The sequence below is a fragment of the Pestalotiopsis fici genome, assembly GCF_000516985.1.
Source record: "Pestalotiopsis fici W106-1 unplaced genomic scaffold PFICI_Scf_7, whole genome shotgun sequence".
Lineage (NCBI taxonomy): Eukaryota > Fungi > Ascomycota > Sordariomycetes > Amphisphaeriales > Sporocadaceae > Pestalotiopsis > Pestalotiopsis fici.
Window position 1 is genome coordinate 1,818,720 of NW_006917097.1, and position 15,497 is coordinate 1,834,216.

At 48.6% G+C, this 15,497-nt stretch overlaps 6 protein-coding genes across 6 annotated transcripts; 2 read left to right on the forward strand and 4 right to left on the reverse strand.

Annotated features, from left to right (window-relative positions):
* Positions 1 to 767: 767 nt before the first annotated feature.
* On the forward strand, positions 768 to 2,396 carry PFICI_10200 (uncharacterized protein; the record flags this gene model as incomplete). Its single annotated transcript, XM_007838781.1, has 7 exons — positions 768 to 1,002; positions 1,073 to 1,092; positions 1,147 to 1,183; positions 1,242 to 1,312; positions 1,378 to 1,817; positions 1,882 to 1,977; positions 2,018 to 2,396. 7 exons carry the CDS (start codon positions 768 to 770, stop codon positions 2,394 to 2,396), a joined length of 1,278 nt encoding a protein of 425 aa, XP_007836972.1.
* Positions 2,397 to 3,111: 715 nt separating this feature from the next.
* On the reverse strand, positions 3,112 to 5,874 carry PFICI_10201 (uncharacterized protein; the record flags this gene model as incomplete). The annotated part of the gene is made up of 6 exons (XM_007838782.1): positions 3,112 to 3,682; positions 3,750 to 3,970; positions 4,033 to 4,751; positions 4,809 to 4,956; positions 5,134 to 5,574; positions 5,638 to 5,874. 6 exons carry the CDS (start codon positions 5,872 to 5,874, stop codon positions 3,112 to 3,114), a joined length of 2,337 nt encoding a protein of 778 aa, XP_007836973.1.
* Positions 5,875 to 7,904: 2,030 nt separating this feature from the next.
* PFICI_10202 (Pectinesterase) lies at positions 7,905 to 8,955 on the reverse strand (the record flags this gene model as incomplete). The annotated part of the gene is made up of 2 exons (XM_007838783.1): positions 7,905 to 8,272; positions 8,337 to 8,955. 2 exons carry the CDS (start codon positions 8,953 to 8,955, stop codon positions 7,905 to 7,907), a joined length of 987 nt encoding a protein of 328 aa, XP_007836974.1.
* A 2,467-nt stretch (positions 8,956 to 11,422) lies between these two features.
* PFICI_10203 (D-malate dehydrogenase) lies at positions 11,423 to 12,517 on the reverse strand (the record flags this gene model as incomplete). The annotated part of the gene is made up of 1 exon (XM_007838784.1): positions 11,423 to 12,517. One exon carries the CDS (start codon positions 12,515 to 12,517, stop codon positions 11,423 to 11,425), a length of 1,095 nt encoding a protein of 364 aa, XP_007836975.1.
* A 619-nt stretch (positions 12,518 to 13,136) lies between these two features.
* PFICI_10204 (uncharacterized protein) lies at positions 13,137 to 14,039 on the reverse strand (the record flags this gene model as incomplete). Its single annotated transcript, XM_007838785.1, has 1 exon — positions 13,137 to 14,039. The coding sequence occupies one exon, from the start codon at positions 14,037 to 14,039 to the stop codon at positions 13,137 to 13,139; it is 903 nt and encodes a 300-aa protein (XP_007836976.1).
* Positions 14,040 to 14,181: 142 nt separating this feature from the next.
* On the forward strand, positions 14,182 to 15,421 carry PFICI_10205 (uncharacterized protein; the record flags this gene model as incomplete). The annotated part of the gene is made up of 3 exons (XM_007838786.1): positions 14,182 to 14,193; positions 14,335 to 14,552; positions 14,797 to 15,421. 3 exons carry the CDS (start codon positions 14,182 to 14,184, stop codon positions 15,419 to 15,421), a joined length of 855 nt encoding a protein of 284 aa, XP_007836977.1.
* Between the last annotated feature and the right edge of the window lie 76 nt (positions 15,422 to 15,497).

A 15,497-nucleotide genomic window follows, 5' to 3' on the forward strand; every position in this document is an offset into this window, starting at 1 on the left:
ATTCAGTAATAAAATTGTGGGTTGCACGCACCCACCCAAGCCACCTTGTTCCACTCTTGGGGTATAGGTAAGAACGTGGATCTCCGGCAAATGTTTTGTTCAACGGCAGATGATTCGATTATGCCCCCTTCGTGCACTGAACACAGATGTAGCCCTCACGGTAGATTAAGTAGCCCAATACACAGTTTTCACAGCCTGCCACTATTATGAAGGGTCGCATTTCCAAGCTGCCGATGGTGAATACATTGAAGAAATGAAGAGCAGCGAAGGAAGTTTGAGTTAATCCTATCAAGCTACGCAAAAGAGATGCCAAAGAACCATGTGGTACTATAGGCATCAGTGCGACAGTTGCTTTCTTAGAAACTGGTACTGCGCTTCCCAGTTTCGGATGCACGGGATGGCGGGACGAGATAGCCCAGCCTTGTTGGGCTGCCGAAAGTGATAGGCTGCGTGCGCGACTTGTTCATTTGCACAATCTGACATACATGAACGCAGTGTAACATCTCTTCGTAAGCCAGTGCTATCGTCAAACTGCTAGACCGATCGTGCCACCCTTCCACGACTTGACAACTGTTTCTGAATCAAGCCTATTCTTAGTTGCAAGTGCAGCCTATAATATGATAGAGGGTCCCAGGAAGACTGGCTCTTTAATTTTTGTGGTTTGGTGTTAATTCGTCTCAACCTTTGGACTTTGTCATGTAGCTTCCACACAGCACTTTTGCCCTTTCCACCAATATTTCTCGTAAACAAATCACTCACAATCCGCCATGGCAACAAGTCCATTTAGCTGGTCCGGGACCGGTCTCAGCCCTGAAGAACAGCTGGCACAAGTACCAAGTGCATTTCCTCCCGATGGAGTCACTCCCAACTTTATCGACCCAGCCACGACAGGTCCGGCTGCCAGAGTCATCATCGGCCTGTCTCTTGGACTGATGTACATTTTGCTATGTCTACGCTTATATACGCGTATTGTAGCGACGTCGGCGTTCGGTGCAGATGACTGTGAGACGCCCCACGCTGTTCATTGTTGCAGAACTGCAAAGAGCCCACTTGCTGACCCGATCCTAATCAGTGCTCTGTCTCATGTCTGCGGTACGAAACTCTATCCGTGGGGTAAAAGCAAGCTTTACTAACTGCATGTATTAGGCCACCAATACTGCATATTGTGGTGTCGTCCTATCAGGTGGGTGCAACCGGGCAATCAGGAGTCTCATGGCGATGCCCTGTATTAATTATTCCAGCTCTTGGAAGCCCTCTCGGCCCACACCAGTGGGACGTGCCGTTGATCAAACAAACCGAACATTTTTTGAACGTAAGAAAGACATCTCTCATGACCAGGTCTCAATCGCGTTGGCTGTTGCTAACTATCAGATGCAGAAGGCGTTTGTATTCGTCTGTCTTTACGCCCTCGCTGCCATGTTCCTAAAATCAGCCTTCTTGGTCCTCTATCTACGTCTCTTCGGGCCGTCTAGAGCAGCACGGATTCTGATATGGGTCTCGCTGGTCTGCATCAACCTCTTCTACCTTCTCATCATCATCATAGACTCGGCCAAATGCGGCTCAGCTTTACGCAATGGGGTTATACCCACGATCGACCCGGAAAACTTCAGTTTGCTTGAATACTTGGGCAGATTCCAACAGATCCAGACGAGCAGCGGCTGTGCTTATCCCCAGATTGTTCTCTCGGCCGCCATGAGCCTCGTCAGTGTTATCACTGACTTTTACGTCTTGGCCATCCCCATCGGGCTTATCTTGACCATCAAGCTACCCACACAGCGCAAGATTGGTGTGTCGGCCATATTTCTTACTGGCCTGATGTATGTGTCAGCCTGTCCGTATAGAAGAGCCTAGTCAAAACTTACTGACATCTGCGATCTTCAGCGCATGTGTCTTTTCCATTGCCTCGACCGTCTACCGCTTCCAGCTGCTCCATAGCGACGACTTTAACTGGATCATCACCATAGCACTTTCACTAACGTGAGTATTTCCCTTACCTCTAAACCACCTTTACCGATAGTATGTCTAATGACCAAGCTCGCAATCGCAGTGCCGCAGAGATTAATATTGGAATCTGCTGCTGTTGCATGCCCGTCTGTTACGTCGTTGTACACCGTCTGGCTACCGATTTCCGCTCCTCCTGGGCTTCACTCGTCCGCCTCGCTTCGAGCGGCCGAAGAGGACAGTCCACCAAGGAGGTCTCGGGACAATTTGGCAGGTCTGTGAGCAACGATTCCCCCTACCAACAACCATTACCAACTGTTCCGAGGGGGACTATCACGGGGCTGAGGTCCTTTGTCCAGAATGTGTATCGTTCCCGGCCAGAACCAATGTCGGAACTGCAGAGCTATAATGATTTGATCTCAGTAGACGAGAACTACCACGGGCGTCCAACCTAGGTCAGACCGTTTTGTAACAACAATATCTTTACTATCGATTCGAAGATATGCCGGACGAGAAGAGCCTGACGTCTGTCAGAAGATTCTCCGAATAAGCGGATATTGAAATCAGTTTGAAAAGAAAAAGAAGACAATAATAAGTCCTATGCGATTTAGTGTATCTGTCAATAAAAGTCATTTTTACCTTAAATCCTTGATTCATATTAGTGTTGCGCATGTTGTTCAAGGATAAGGGTGAAGTCAGGAATATATTTGCATATATTGAAAGGGAATGTATTATTCCGAAAGGTGTTATGTAGTTTCACGGTATTCTCTCTGATCGCTGTGCCCCGATGCCTACCTAGTAAGTATCGTGGTAGTGTATGTGGCCATTGTGGTCATACCGAGTTCCGTTTGGGCGCAAAAGAGCAGAGACACTCAAAGGACGAGGGGGTAACTGATCTATTTAGTGCAAGGATAGTCCCGTATGATTAATTTCGATATTATTAGAAGCAGCTTCGGAACTACCCATGCCGGATCGACGGGTTGCTATATGATACTTCCAACGGACCAAACTTGGTTTATGCTTTCGCAAACACAACTCAATACGAGGAGCCCTCCATGAGAAATACAGTGGCGATTCAACAGGGCTAGCCATCGTCTTGGAACCATGGAAATGCAATGTAATAGTATCGACAGCTACAAAATAACTTCCTCAATGTGCAGCATCATCATCTCAATTTCCAGTTATCTTCCCAAACACAGATTGCAACATGTCTCCAAGTCTCTTATAGGATCCCAAGAAAGGGGTAGGCCTCGGTGTTTCTCTAGACATTCTGATTCGCTTTTGTCGGGAAGCAACGATCACATCCTTTGATTTGAGGCCCTCCTCTCCTGAACCAGTACTCGTAATGCTCTGAACTGAACTGGATGCTTGGCGCTTTCGGGTACAATTTGATTCCCAATCATCAGACAAAATTGCCAGATCATTTGCCTTGGTGTGAGTTGTAGACAAGTTTGCGAACTTGTCGATATCCTCACGTGTCACGCTTCTTGCTTTTGATTTGTCTTCGCAGCGGAATCGATGATCTCTCCGCGTAAGACTAGAATGGGTTCCTTCATGACTTGCTTGATCGAAGCGTCCCTGCTCTTGAGTAAAGCGGGGGTATCTTGCACCGTCTTGTTTCGACCCCGGTTTGTACGCCGGAGACCGAGACGACAGCCGATAAAACTCATCGATCGGGTCTTCCTCCTCTCCTCGTTTTTTGAGAACATCAACATATGATAGTCGAGCCAATTGGCCAGTCCTAGCATTGGATTATTAGTCTTTTTTTTTTCTTCTCTTTTGGTTAAGAACCATTGTTTGTCACATACCCAACGCCATGAAGACTCAAGAAAAATGGATTTTCGTATTGGTATTCGTATGCAAAGCTCACAACGAAACTTGGAGTCTTCGCCTTCTCCACAAGATCGACAAACTCCGTGAGGTAGTCGCTTCGTTGGCCGCAGCATTTGTAGCTAACCATCCAGTTGTAGCGTTGAACTGAAACCAAAGCTGCTTTCGATCTGTCTCTCAGTCCGTCCAAGAACTTTCTCTGTCCGGGTCTTAGTTGTGTCTGGGACGCTGCCATGGGTAAGGAGTGGTTAGGGAACCTACAAGCTCGTTGACGTGAATGCTGTTCCAATCCAACTTCTGAAACTTGTTCACTGAGCTGTACAAAATCCACAATGCACAAGAAATTGTCGCAGGGTCCGAGGGCGAGTTGCGGTGTTGCTTGAAAGAGTCGCCAACCCATTCGAACAATTGATGGACGAGACAGTCGATTCTATGCACAATGGAGTAGAGAGTCTCTAGTACGAGATTCTTGGCCAGCTGAAGTCCGTTGCCACAAGATCCTCGAGCGACTTTATTCATTTCCCTGGGATCGTAGAGTATGATATTACTCGTCCAATTGAAGAGGATGCCAAAATAGTAGGCGGATCGCAAGGCGCAGTTGAGAATTTTAGTCTGTAGAACATCAGCCCTGGCAGGGGAAGAAGGTTGGGTAGGTATAGTGAAACCAACGTCAGATGTTTCAAGCTTGGAGAAAATCCCTGGCGGTGCTTTAGTATCAATGAACCTATCAAGCTGTCGTGCATTGAGTGCTGGGGCAACGCTCTGTCCTCTCGTCTTACGCCTAGCTGCACTCGTCGTAGATAGCTCCAGGATGGGTATAGGGACAGCAGGATCGGTGATGGAGTGAGGGTTTACCCCTCCATCAGAAATATGGCATATCAAGTCGCCTTTGAACGAAGCCTCAAGTGTTTCATTCTGGCTGGGACTGTAAAGACTGTCAATCTCTTCTCGTATCTTGACAAGTAAATAATGCATATCATCTGCCAAGTATCAGCATCACAAAAGATTCGTTGTGTTTTAAATGAACAATTACTGACTGATTTCGTAGAATGCCACAGTTCCCAGCTTTATTGGGCCGATATCGATGTGGTTGATAGAAGGGCTGTTCGATCTCAAGGAATACATTCTTAGATTCTCGAGATGTTTGATGCACATCGAGCACTTGCTGCCCTCCGTGCCCTTACACTAAAGAACACTAAATAAGCAAGATAAAGACCGACGCTGACGCACCAAAAAAAAAAGAAAAGAAAAAAAAGAAGAAGAAAGAATTTACCGGAATGCGAGAAAATCGGCATGGTATACAACCATACTACGGAAGGCCGTATTAGCAGATTGCTAATGATGCCTGTTTGTTTGCTTTACCTTATCACGTTTCAAGCTTCTCCATTGAGACTTGGGAAATGTATGATCCCTTTTATTCACCATTGCCCCTAGACTTGAGTCATGACTGAGATCACTCAACTCGTCAGAGCCAGGCATGAGTCCCGGAATATTGAAAAAATCATTGGGTAATGCCTCAATATCAAGCATGGGTTCCGGAGCACTGGGGAAATCAGTAGTTGCGGAAACGGTATTGTCATGGTTGTGGCGTAAGCCTGCATGATTTCTTTCGAATGCATCAAGAACCCGCTCAGTAGCTGACGCGCAATGCCCAGAACCGTCCGGTGCGTTTAGTTGTGCACTGGATGAGTCTGGCACGAAACCTTTCCACATCGCCACGTCTTCCGTCGTGTGGTGTGGCCAGTTGAACCTTGGAGACTCATACGGGTTGGGGATGAGATCTTCTCGTTGGTCTGTAAGGAACTGGAATGATTCCCAAGGTCAGCCATTTGATGAACAAAGTTGGGATCCAAATGGCATTCTCACCGATGCTGTACTGTTTGGAATCTGACCATGTGCGCCTCGAGCGTCACTTGCGACTATTTGCCGCTGAAGGGCTGGTGGCTCCATCGTATGGATGAAAATATCATGACCTTCACCAAAAGGAATGATATCATGACAGGAGTCCTCAGTTGGGCCCCAAAAATCATTTTCGGGCACACCGGCGGGTTCTTCGCCCAGCTCGCGCTGGTACTGTTCTGCTGCCTGATCAACTGTATTCATCACGAACAGGTAGCAGAAGCTACTGATGAGTATAATCCGGAGAATGATGATACTTTCTGGTTACGAGACGCCGAAAAAGAGCAATTAGAGAGTCCATAGAACTAAATAAATATTGTTTGTTGAGTTGGCTCGAGAACTACATTACAAAGTTGGGGGCCATCAAATCGCACCGACACCTACAAGTCGACCCCAGACCTTGCTCTTTTTGGCAAGTGGGGCTGAGCTCGTTTTCTCTACGACAATTCCATGTGTCGCAGCGACACTGAGTAGCGAATAGATGCATATGCAGATTAGCCCCTTTTAATTCAATATCTACTCAGGTACCTGACATTAACGTCAAGCGCAAACGGTGCGCAGTACTCCAAAAACCGAGAATGCAGGGCAATTTCTTTTGTCAGTCTATTAGTTTTATAGTAATTCTGCTGTTTTTGGGATCTGTAAATAATGGGGCCACCTGTCATACCCTTTATGGAAGCCAAAGCTAAGTGAGCTTAGATCTGATGATATATCCTATCGGTTCTTTGACACGAAACAGAATTTATTACATATAAGTCATGGTACTTCCTTGGTATAATTCGTTACTTTACAGCTCTATGAACATGGAACGAAATGTTCATTTAATGGATGTTGTTTAGGAATACATTTCAAAATGGGTTAATGGTTATTCTCAGCGCATTTTCTTGTTCTACGGCCACGTTATTATCGCTGCGCTCTACGCGCGCGCCCCACTAGGTTAGTTAGGTGGTCTCGCCAGAATTAGGTCTGCCATTTCTTCATCCTAAGTCGTCCGGTTTCAGACATCACATCGCCATGCTGGAGAAGAAAAACATTATCTACGTGCAAGACAGACCCGATCTAGAAGAGTTGATTTGATTGGTTACATCTCCGGCGCAATGTCATTGTAATTGCATGACCTTCCGTTGTTTTCGACTCATTGAACCGGAAACATTAGGCTTTTGACCTCGGGCAGAGGGCCATTGGTTTCTACCAAGGACGTCTGGGAGAAACGTCGCAGAGAACGAAGCCGCAAAAATTCTTGGGCCTTTTGGAGCATCAACCGCTTATGTAGGATCTTGTTTGAATGCCGATTTAGCTTGGCGCTCTGCACTTTGCCTGGCAAGCAGAGCATACCGCAAACTCTCGCAGACAGTCTAAGCCAGAAACGATGACTGATCTCTAGCGAGCAATCCAGAGCTCTGTGGAAAGAAGACGCTAATAGCTATGGCCGGACTGAGGAAAGTGCACCGCTTGACTCGGAGGTTGAGACAGAAATGATAGAAGGGATCAGATTGCTCGAGAGATTAGGTGGTCCTTGACGGCATACAGTAGAATCTCACTCTCTTCGATAACTTGTTCATTCAGCAATGACCAATCGACTACAAAAAGAGTTCATGCTAAAAGAACAAGGACATGGTGGGCCTATTCCATCTCTTCCTTTCTCTTCGGTCTCCTGCTCTCACAGAGCACCAACTAATGCGCGATTATTACTTCCTACACTTGGTACAATAATGATACTTCGCTGCGCGGCATTTGCAGCGTCAGTGGATTGCGGGAAGCTGGGGAAGAATTACTTTCTTCCAGAGCCACAAATACTCTCAGTAGTTTCATGTCGTCTGGCGCTTCTGATTGGACCTCCTGGGATCTCACAATGATAATATGTGTCGCTGTTCTACTTTCAGATCTAACCATAAGAACTGGTGCCAAAACTTGGAGGGCCATCCCTTGGAGCAATATTTCGAGGAGATCTCAAGAGAGCCACTCGATATGTTTTAATTGTACATCAATGGCGTTGGAGGATGGACCATGACGTGGGCCCGGCTCTGAGCCACACGACTGTGCATATAACATTTGGGAGAACGAGCTCTTCATGGACGAAGGTGCATTGATATTATGGAGTTCAACTCTGTGCATTCTGAGAAAACGCATTGTCTGAAATATGTACACGAAAATAGAAAAAAGAATAAGATTCCAACGTAGAACGGCTTATTCCTACTGTCCGCCCGAGGACCGAAGCTCCATCGAGGAACTATCTACATGTACGACGAATCGTAGTAGCCAGCACTGCTGTAGCTGCTACCAAGGACGGTAGAGATGGAGACGGCAGAGCTGAGCTTGGTGGCAAAGGAAGCACGAGTTCCCTCTGAGCCGGTGCCCGAGTTGTTGTACTCGTCAAACTCGACATTGCTAGTGCGCTCGTCGTCAGTGTTCCAGATGGCCCAGCCCGCCGAGTTGATGACGCTGCTCATGGCCGTGTTCTGGAAGGTGACGCGGGCGTAGGCGCCCCACGGCCGGCCCAGGTAGTAGGCGCCGCTGCTGACGGTGTTGCCAGAGGCGGCGGCAATGTCGCAGTTGTTAAAGACGTAGTAAGAGGTGCCAGAGGACGAGGAGCGTCCGTTGGCTAAACGCGGAATTAGTCTTCTTGTTTCAAGTGCATATGTGGTGATTTTCAAATGTAGACTTACCAGTAACGTAGCCAGAGGAAGCAGTCAAGACACGGAGGTCAACATTCTCAAACCAGGCCGGAGCATTCTGACCAAAGATGAAGTCTGTGCCACCCTGGATCAGACTGTTGGCATAGATCTGATTACCAGTCTGAGCCAAAAGGGTGTCCTGGAAACCAGTGAGTTGGACACCGTAGTAGCCGCTGGCGGCGTAGGCGCTCAAAGCAACGGCCTGGCTGCCGGAGCCGTAGCCATTGTTGACATTGACATTGTACAGCTTAAAGTTGTCGGCCTTGACGCGGAGAGTGGCTGTCTCGTCATTGCTCAGACCATCAGCTTGACTCAGGCTGGAGGTGATGGTGACCTTGTTGCCGCTGTAGCTCGAGGTGTCGCTAGTGTATCCATAAATGGTCATTTGCGCGGAACGGGCGCTCACAAGGACCTGCTCGCTGTATGTGCCGGCATTGATAAAGATGCACTGAGCCTCACTCGAGCTGGTCGAGAAGGAGTCGACGGCATCCTGGATGGTAGTGTAGTCACCACCGCTGCTGGACACAGTGACACAGCCTGAGGGAGCAGAAGTGCGGCTCTCTGCCACGGCAAGGCCAACGAGACCCAGACTAGCTAGGACTGACTTCATGGTGATGGGTATAAGAAAAGAGAATGAATGTATATATGTACAGGGAGTGAAGAGAAGGATAATGGTTGGCTTGGCAGACACCAGACTACTACTTGACAAGTGATGCCAAGACAACAAAAGAGAGAAACATTGCAACCTTTTATGGGATTCGATCCCTCCAACATGCATTCTCCCAAAGGCAGACCCTGCCAAGACCAAATGATCAGTGACCATGCGGCTCCGTCTGAAAGATGTTAATTGGTGGAGTTGACAAACGACTCTGGATAGCTCTGCCAGGGGTCTATGGTTGTGGCACACGGAGATTGCTTGGCAGAAATACCGAATTAGTGTATAGTGACATGGCTCGATTGGCTGCCAGGGGCGCTATAGTGGGTGATTCTGCCCCTACAGCGAAGGGGGGTCACATTTTGCGGGGAAGTGCCAGGCCTAACCCACGAGTCTTCTCCAGACTTGGCTGCTGTCTGCCACGCAAGCCGTGCAGTACATGACAGAATATGATCACAAGTAGCGGTCGGGGACGCGATTTTGTTGGCGGATAAATTCTCTACAATCACCAAAAGAAGAATAGAAGATTCTCTCTTGACGTGCACATCCACCCACAGCCGTAGATGTGGTTCTGCGCAGTGCGTACCCAGGTCCCAGAGAGTCGGGGATCCCATCCCATCCCTGCCCTGTTGCTTCGCATAGATGGATTACGGGTGGCTTGCAGCGCCAAGTACCAACAGCAATTCCCCGTTGTTTGTTTCGCGTGGCCATGCAGCAAAAAGTCATCAAATCGAGATGTTTCATTGACTTGCACAAGTCGGACATTGACTGATGGAATTAGCTTGGCGACCTTTTCTTTCCTTTTTGGCGACTCTGATCTCATTGCTCTGTTTCTTTGGCCTTGATGTGTAGATTCGCATCGTCGCGCTCTGGAAAAGGAGTCATGGAAAATAGCTGGTTTGTCTTGTATCAAATATATTACCCAGGGCGCATAGGCCACGCTCGCAACGTCGCAACGCTAAGAAATCGAAAGAGCCTCGAAGGTCCACGGGTATTCTTCTCGTATCGTGCTCCGCCTGACGGCCTTCAATCTAACTCAAATTACCAAAGTTATGAAACGATAGCCTAGGATAGAGGCAGCTGAGTGATGTCTTTGTAATTCTTGATTGAACGACTCTCACTTTTTACAGTCATTTCCCAGACACGGCGGTCGCATGCATGCTCACGCCTCCGTGCCGGCTAAACCATTCTACGAGGGACCCACTGAATATACATTATTATTACCTTTATTGAGCGAACTGAAGATAAAGGCGTACAATAGACCGTTGCCCACAAATTTAGAATTGATCGTCTAAGCGACATGGCGCTGTGTTTAAATACTCTGGAGTATTACCCAAAATATTTCTATAATACTCCACCATGACTGGATGCTAGGTCAATGAGCTGCCATGTTGTCTCGTTTCTCTTTCCAAACATGAGAGCAGGGACGGGAACGACAGCGCCATACCCTGTTGCTAACAATAAAACCAGGTAGTCCAACAATGTCCATCTTTTACGTACTTTCTAGACACGGTACCAATCGTGGCATCGCGCGTAGAATGTCAGATTCAAGTCAAACGTACAGGCAAGAACTGAGCAATAGAGGTGGCGAGCAATGCGTGATCATATATTGGAGATGATTACAACGAAACCTGACGTCGTCAGAGGTTGCGCCGCATTGAAATTCCAGCGAGTCAGCTTGGCTCAAATGCCATGCCAAGATGCTCCATGACTATCCGACAGCCCAAACTGGAAATTTTCCGACCCAACTGCCGAATGCCCATCTCAAGGCTTTTCTTGGCATCGTATGTCGATCATTAATGTGGCGGCATTGCCTCTTGATGTAAGAAACTTGATACCTCAATCACATCTTGGCAGTGACGATATATCTGCCCTTACATCTAGAAAAACCAACTTCTGTACAGGGTGTGTTTGGATTTCCAACGGTCTCGGTACGTCGGGAATGAGAAGGGAGTTTTGCTTTGACAAACTGAAATCAAGCCTTGAAATCGTCCAGTCGCTGACAGCAGCACCGAGCAGAGACTTGAGAAATGCTCTCTCGCGTTGCCCCACGTGCTCAAATAGGGCATAAAGTGGTACTGGATGTAGAAGCAGGCGATGTGCGATTGCATGGATAGTTGGAAGTTGATCTTGATCTGCGTTCTAGGCTCCGGGAGTATCAATAAATTCGCGAACATAATATGTTACTTTACTCGCCGAATAAAAAGAGACAAATCAATGAGGTGTGCATCACTACTTCTTGCATCAACAAATGGCACAAGTGAAAGATTATGGCTTGCGACCTGGGGAGAGTGGACATCCATGAGTAATTGGCAATCTCAGCTTGACTCTTGATCTGACAGTATTGATAGCTCTAAAAAAAGAAAAAGTACATTGTGACAACATGGTATGTAACTCGTCTTCATTCCAATCGTCTACTACATTAGTTCTTGCTGAAACTCAATATCTCAGCCTCAATAGCATCGCCCAAGCTCTTTGTCGTTCCCTTTCCGCCCATATCTCCCGTGATGATGGCTTGATCCGACCTTGCCAGCACATTCTCAATCGACTTAAGCATAGCTGCCGCGGCCTCCTTGTATCCAAAGTGCTCGAGCATCATTTGTCCCGCCCAAATCATACCCACCGGGTTCGCGATGCCCTTGCCGTAAATGTCTGGCGCGCTGCCGTGTACCGGCTCAAAGAGACTGGGGAATTTGCCCTCGGGGTTCAGGTTGCCAGAGGGCGCAATGCCGATGGTGCCGGTACAGGCGGGACCCAGATCGGACATGATGTCGCCAAACAGGTTGCTGCCGACCACGACATCAAAGATCTGAGGCCGCTGGACAAAGTGCGCAGTCAGAATATCAATGTGATACTTTTCCACGCTCACGTCGCCATACGACTTGGCCATCTCGGCGACCCGCTCGTCCCAGTACGGCATGGTGATGCTGATGCCGTTGCTCTTGGTGGCGCTCGTGAGCTTCCTGCGCGGCCGGCTCTGCGCCAGGTCAAAGGCGTACCGCAGGACGCGGTCCACGCCCACCCGGGTCATGACCGTCTCCTGGATGACGGTCTCGCGCTCCGTGCCCTCGAAGATCTTGCCACCGATGCTGCTGTACTCGCCCTCGGTGTTCTCCCGCACGACCCAAAAGTCAATGTCGCCCGGCTTGCGCCCCGCCAGCGGCGACGCCACGCCCGGCATGAGTCGGCACGGCCGGAGGTTGATGTACTGGTCAAACTCGCGTCGGAACTTGAGTAGGCTGCCCCAGAGCGAGACGTGGTCGGGCACCTTGCTGGGCATGCCGACGGCGCCAAAGTAAATGGCGTCGAATTTGGAGAGCTTTTCCTTCCAGTCTGGCGGCAGCATGTCGCCGTGCTTCTCATAGTAGTCGCAGCTGGCAAAGTCAAAGTGCTCAAACTCGAGCGAGAGGCCAAAGACCTGGGCGGCGGCTTTTAGACATTGCACACCATAGGGCATGACTTCGACGCCAATGCCGTCACCCGGGATGACGGCGATTTTGAGGGTTTTGGATGACATCTTTGTGATTGAATGCGTATTTTTGACGATTGCTTAGTGATCACGTATGCCACTTGTTTTCATTTGAGACTTTGATATTTGATTTTATACAATCTAGTTCACTGTCGTTGCTATAAGCATCGCCACATAAGTCATGGAGCGGTCGAAAGAATAGCCGACAATTTCCAAAGGAAGTCTGACCCCGCCCCGGAAAAGCTGTCCGGGGGATCGCATCGCCTGAACCTAAAGCCGACGCTGCACTCACGGTGCTTTGGATTTCTTCCCGTACAATCATTTCATGAATAATGTAGAGAACTTCTGATCTCATACTTTCGTTTTCATCTAGAGAATCTCAAGAGTGATGCAGACTCGCTCGTGAGGATTCCAAACATGCAAAGATTTCGTGTCCCTTGGCACTCGTTATACTCTGTTACCACAGGGGCACTCTATGAATACGCTAACACAGGATACAAACTTGAACGGAATATTTACAGCGATCACTGTCGTTGTGTTGATAACCTTCAACAACATTCACGCACAATGGTTCGATCCCAAAGTAAGAGATATCAAAGTCAAACATTTGATGATGGGCCAATACATGGATAATTACTCCAACGTTACTTATCAAGGTGGATGACTTCTACGGAAAGAACTCTTCAATGCTCTGCAGCAGATCGGTCGGCACATGCTCCGGGATATAATGCCCAGACTCTACCGCATAGCCGTCTACATGCACATTCTCCGCCGAGACCTTCTTCCATTCCTCAACAGCCTTGAAGCACTTTTCAATGACACCAGACTTGCCCCAAAGCACCCTCAGCGGGACCTGGATTAGTTTGCCCTCGTCGAGATCCTTGCGCGATTCTTCCAGGTCCAATGTCGCAGCGGCTCGATAGTCGTTGCACATGGCGTGCACGCCTGCGGGGTCCGCAAGGCCCTTGACGTAGGCGTCGAATGGCTCCTTTTCAAAGATCTCCAGCCCGCCCGCCTGGCGTCCGCCCATGAACATCTCTGCAATCTGCTGGGGGTCCGAGAGGATCATGGTCTCGGGTAGAGGGGCCTTTTGAATCAGAAAGAACCAGTGGAAGTAAGCCTTGGCAAAGTCAAAGTTTGTTGCCTCGTACATGGCCAAGGTAGGGCAAATGTCTAGCAAGATGGCCTTGTGCACTCGGTCGGGGAAATCAACCAGCAACTTGTGGGCGACACGGGCGCCGCGGTCGTGTGCAACGACATAGAATTTGGACTTGAATCCCAGCTGGTCCATGACAGAGATACAATCCCGCGCCATCAGGCTCTTGGCATACTGCTCTACACCTTCCGGCTTTGAGGATTCGCCATAGCCACGGATATCGGGCACCACCAGTGTAAACTTTTCAGACAACTTTGGTGCAACTCGATGCCAAATGTGATGTGTTTGCGGAAATCCATGCAACAAGAGCAAAGCCGGCTTCTCCGAGGAAGAGTCCCCGCTCCTTAGGCCGTAGATGTCGACCTGCGGGGCGCTCTGCGTTGTCAGCTTGAATGATTTGAAACCGTCAAACATTGTGTTTTTGATATGTGATTATAGATGTCTCAAGATGTCGAAATATGAAAGGTCGAGGAAATTAGATTCTGGGCAACTTAGGTATAAATCGTCATTCAGTAGTACACCAGACAATACACGCCCTTGAGGTCTATTACGCCCTATGGATGATTTGGTGAGTGGGACCTCGGCTTGACCCGCATCGGTTGATAGTTTAGACGCTCCAATTAGATCTTATTAGCCCTTTTTTATGACGTTCAGGCCGCGGTAAATCTCAAGCCGCCAGACGAATAGGACAGCAAACTTGCTGTTGCAGTGGGTGGGAGACTCTGTGTCGTATCTGTTCCACGTGACATTTGTGGTGTTCGTGGTTCGCTTCACACTTGACTGTCTAGTACATGGCTTGAATCGTGGGCGCACACAGACTGTATCAGGCACCGCCCCCAGAGGGCAATCTGCTGGCGTCGACGTAGCACGATGCCGCCGGTTCGAAGTCGAGCAGCGTGTAACGGCTGCCGCCATAGAAAGCAAAAGGTGAGTCGTCTGAAGTTACGTGACATTTGAACTGTTCGCTGAGATGATTGCGTCGGGTAGTGTGATGAAGAAAAGTAGGCACCCATCTCCGACTGCCATGACGACCTCGGCTGATTGTTCTGAAGACCAGTTTGTTCCAGGTGCCGGAGGCTGGGAAGATCATGTGTGTGGCCTGTTGCACAAAAGCGGTATGATATCCTAAGAAAATCCATATCAGAACCGAATGCTGATTGTAAATCTCCAGTGGACCGATCAAGGGATATACAGAAGCTCTCGAGCATAGATTGGAGGTTACCGAGAATGCTCTGCTGCGAATTCTGTCTGTGGTTGATCCAACTATCCTTCATACTGCTTTCGCCTCCAACGATGGGCAAGGCCCAGTAAGGGATGCTTTGGTCACGACCACGGCTGTCAAGGAGACCCCCCATATTCGATCTTCCGAGGACAAGTCTGCACTGATGGCACATTGGGAGGAATTCGCCTTGGAAAATTCCGATGATATCTTGGCGTGGTCAAACGCTGTTCATGATGCACGTGGACATACTTCTCCAGATGATATCGATGGAACAGACGAGGACACCGCATCTGTTCCTATTGCTCAAGCGGATGGATATCCAGAGTATCTGCCGCAAGTTGCCGCAGGTGATGACACAGGTCTAATGTCGGCAAACAGGTACCCAAACACCCAACAAACAACGACTTCCAGTATACCAGGATCTTCGGCACCTGCATTGGGTCCAAACTTTGTGACATATTCTGGCCATATTCAGCAACGTCAACAAGAGCCAGATGATGGCCAACATTCTGCCAACAATGACGAGCAGATCAACGCCGTCTCACAAGATTTTCGCCAGCAATATCTTTGGTAACATGACGAAGCAAATATGATGAGCGCGATAGCGACATATGTCAAATGCCGCTGAAGTCGTAATTGTAGCTATTCCA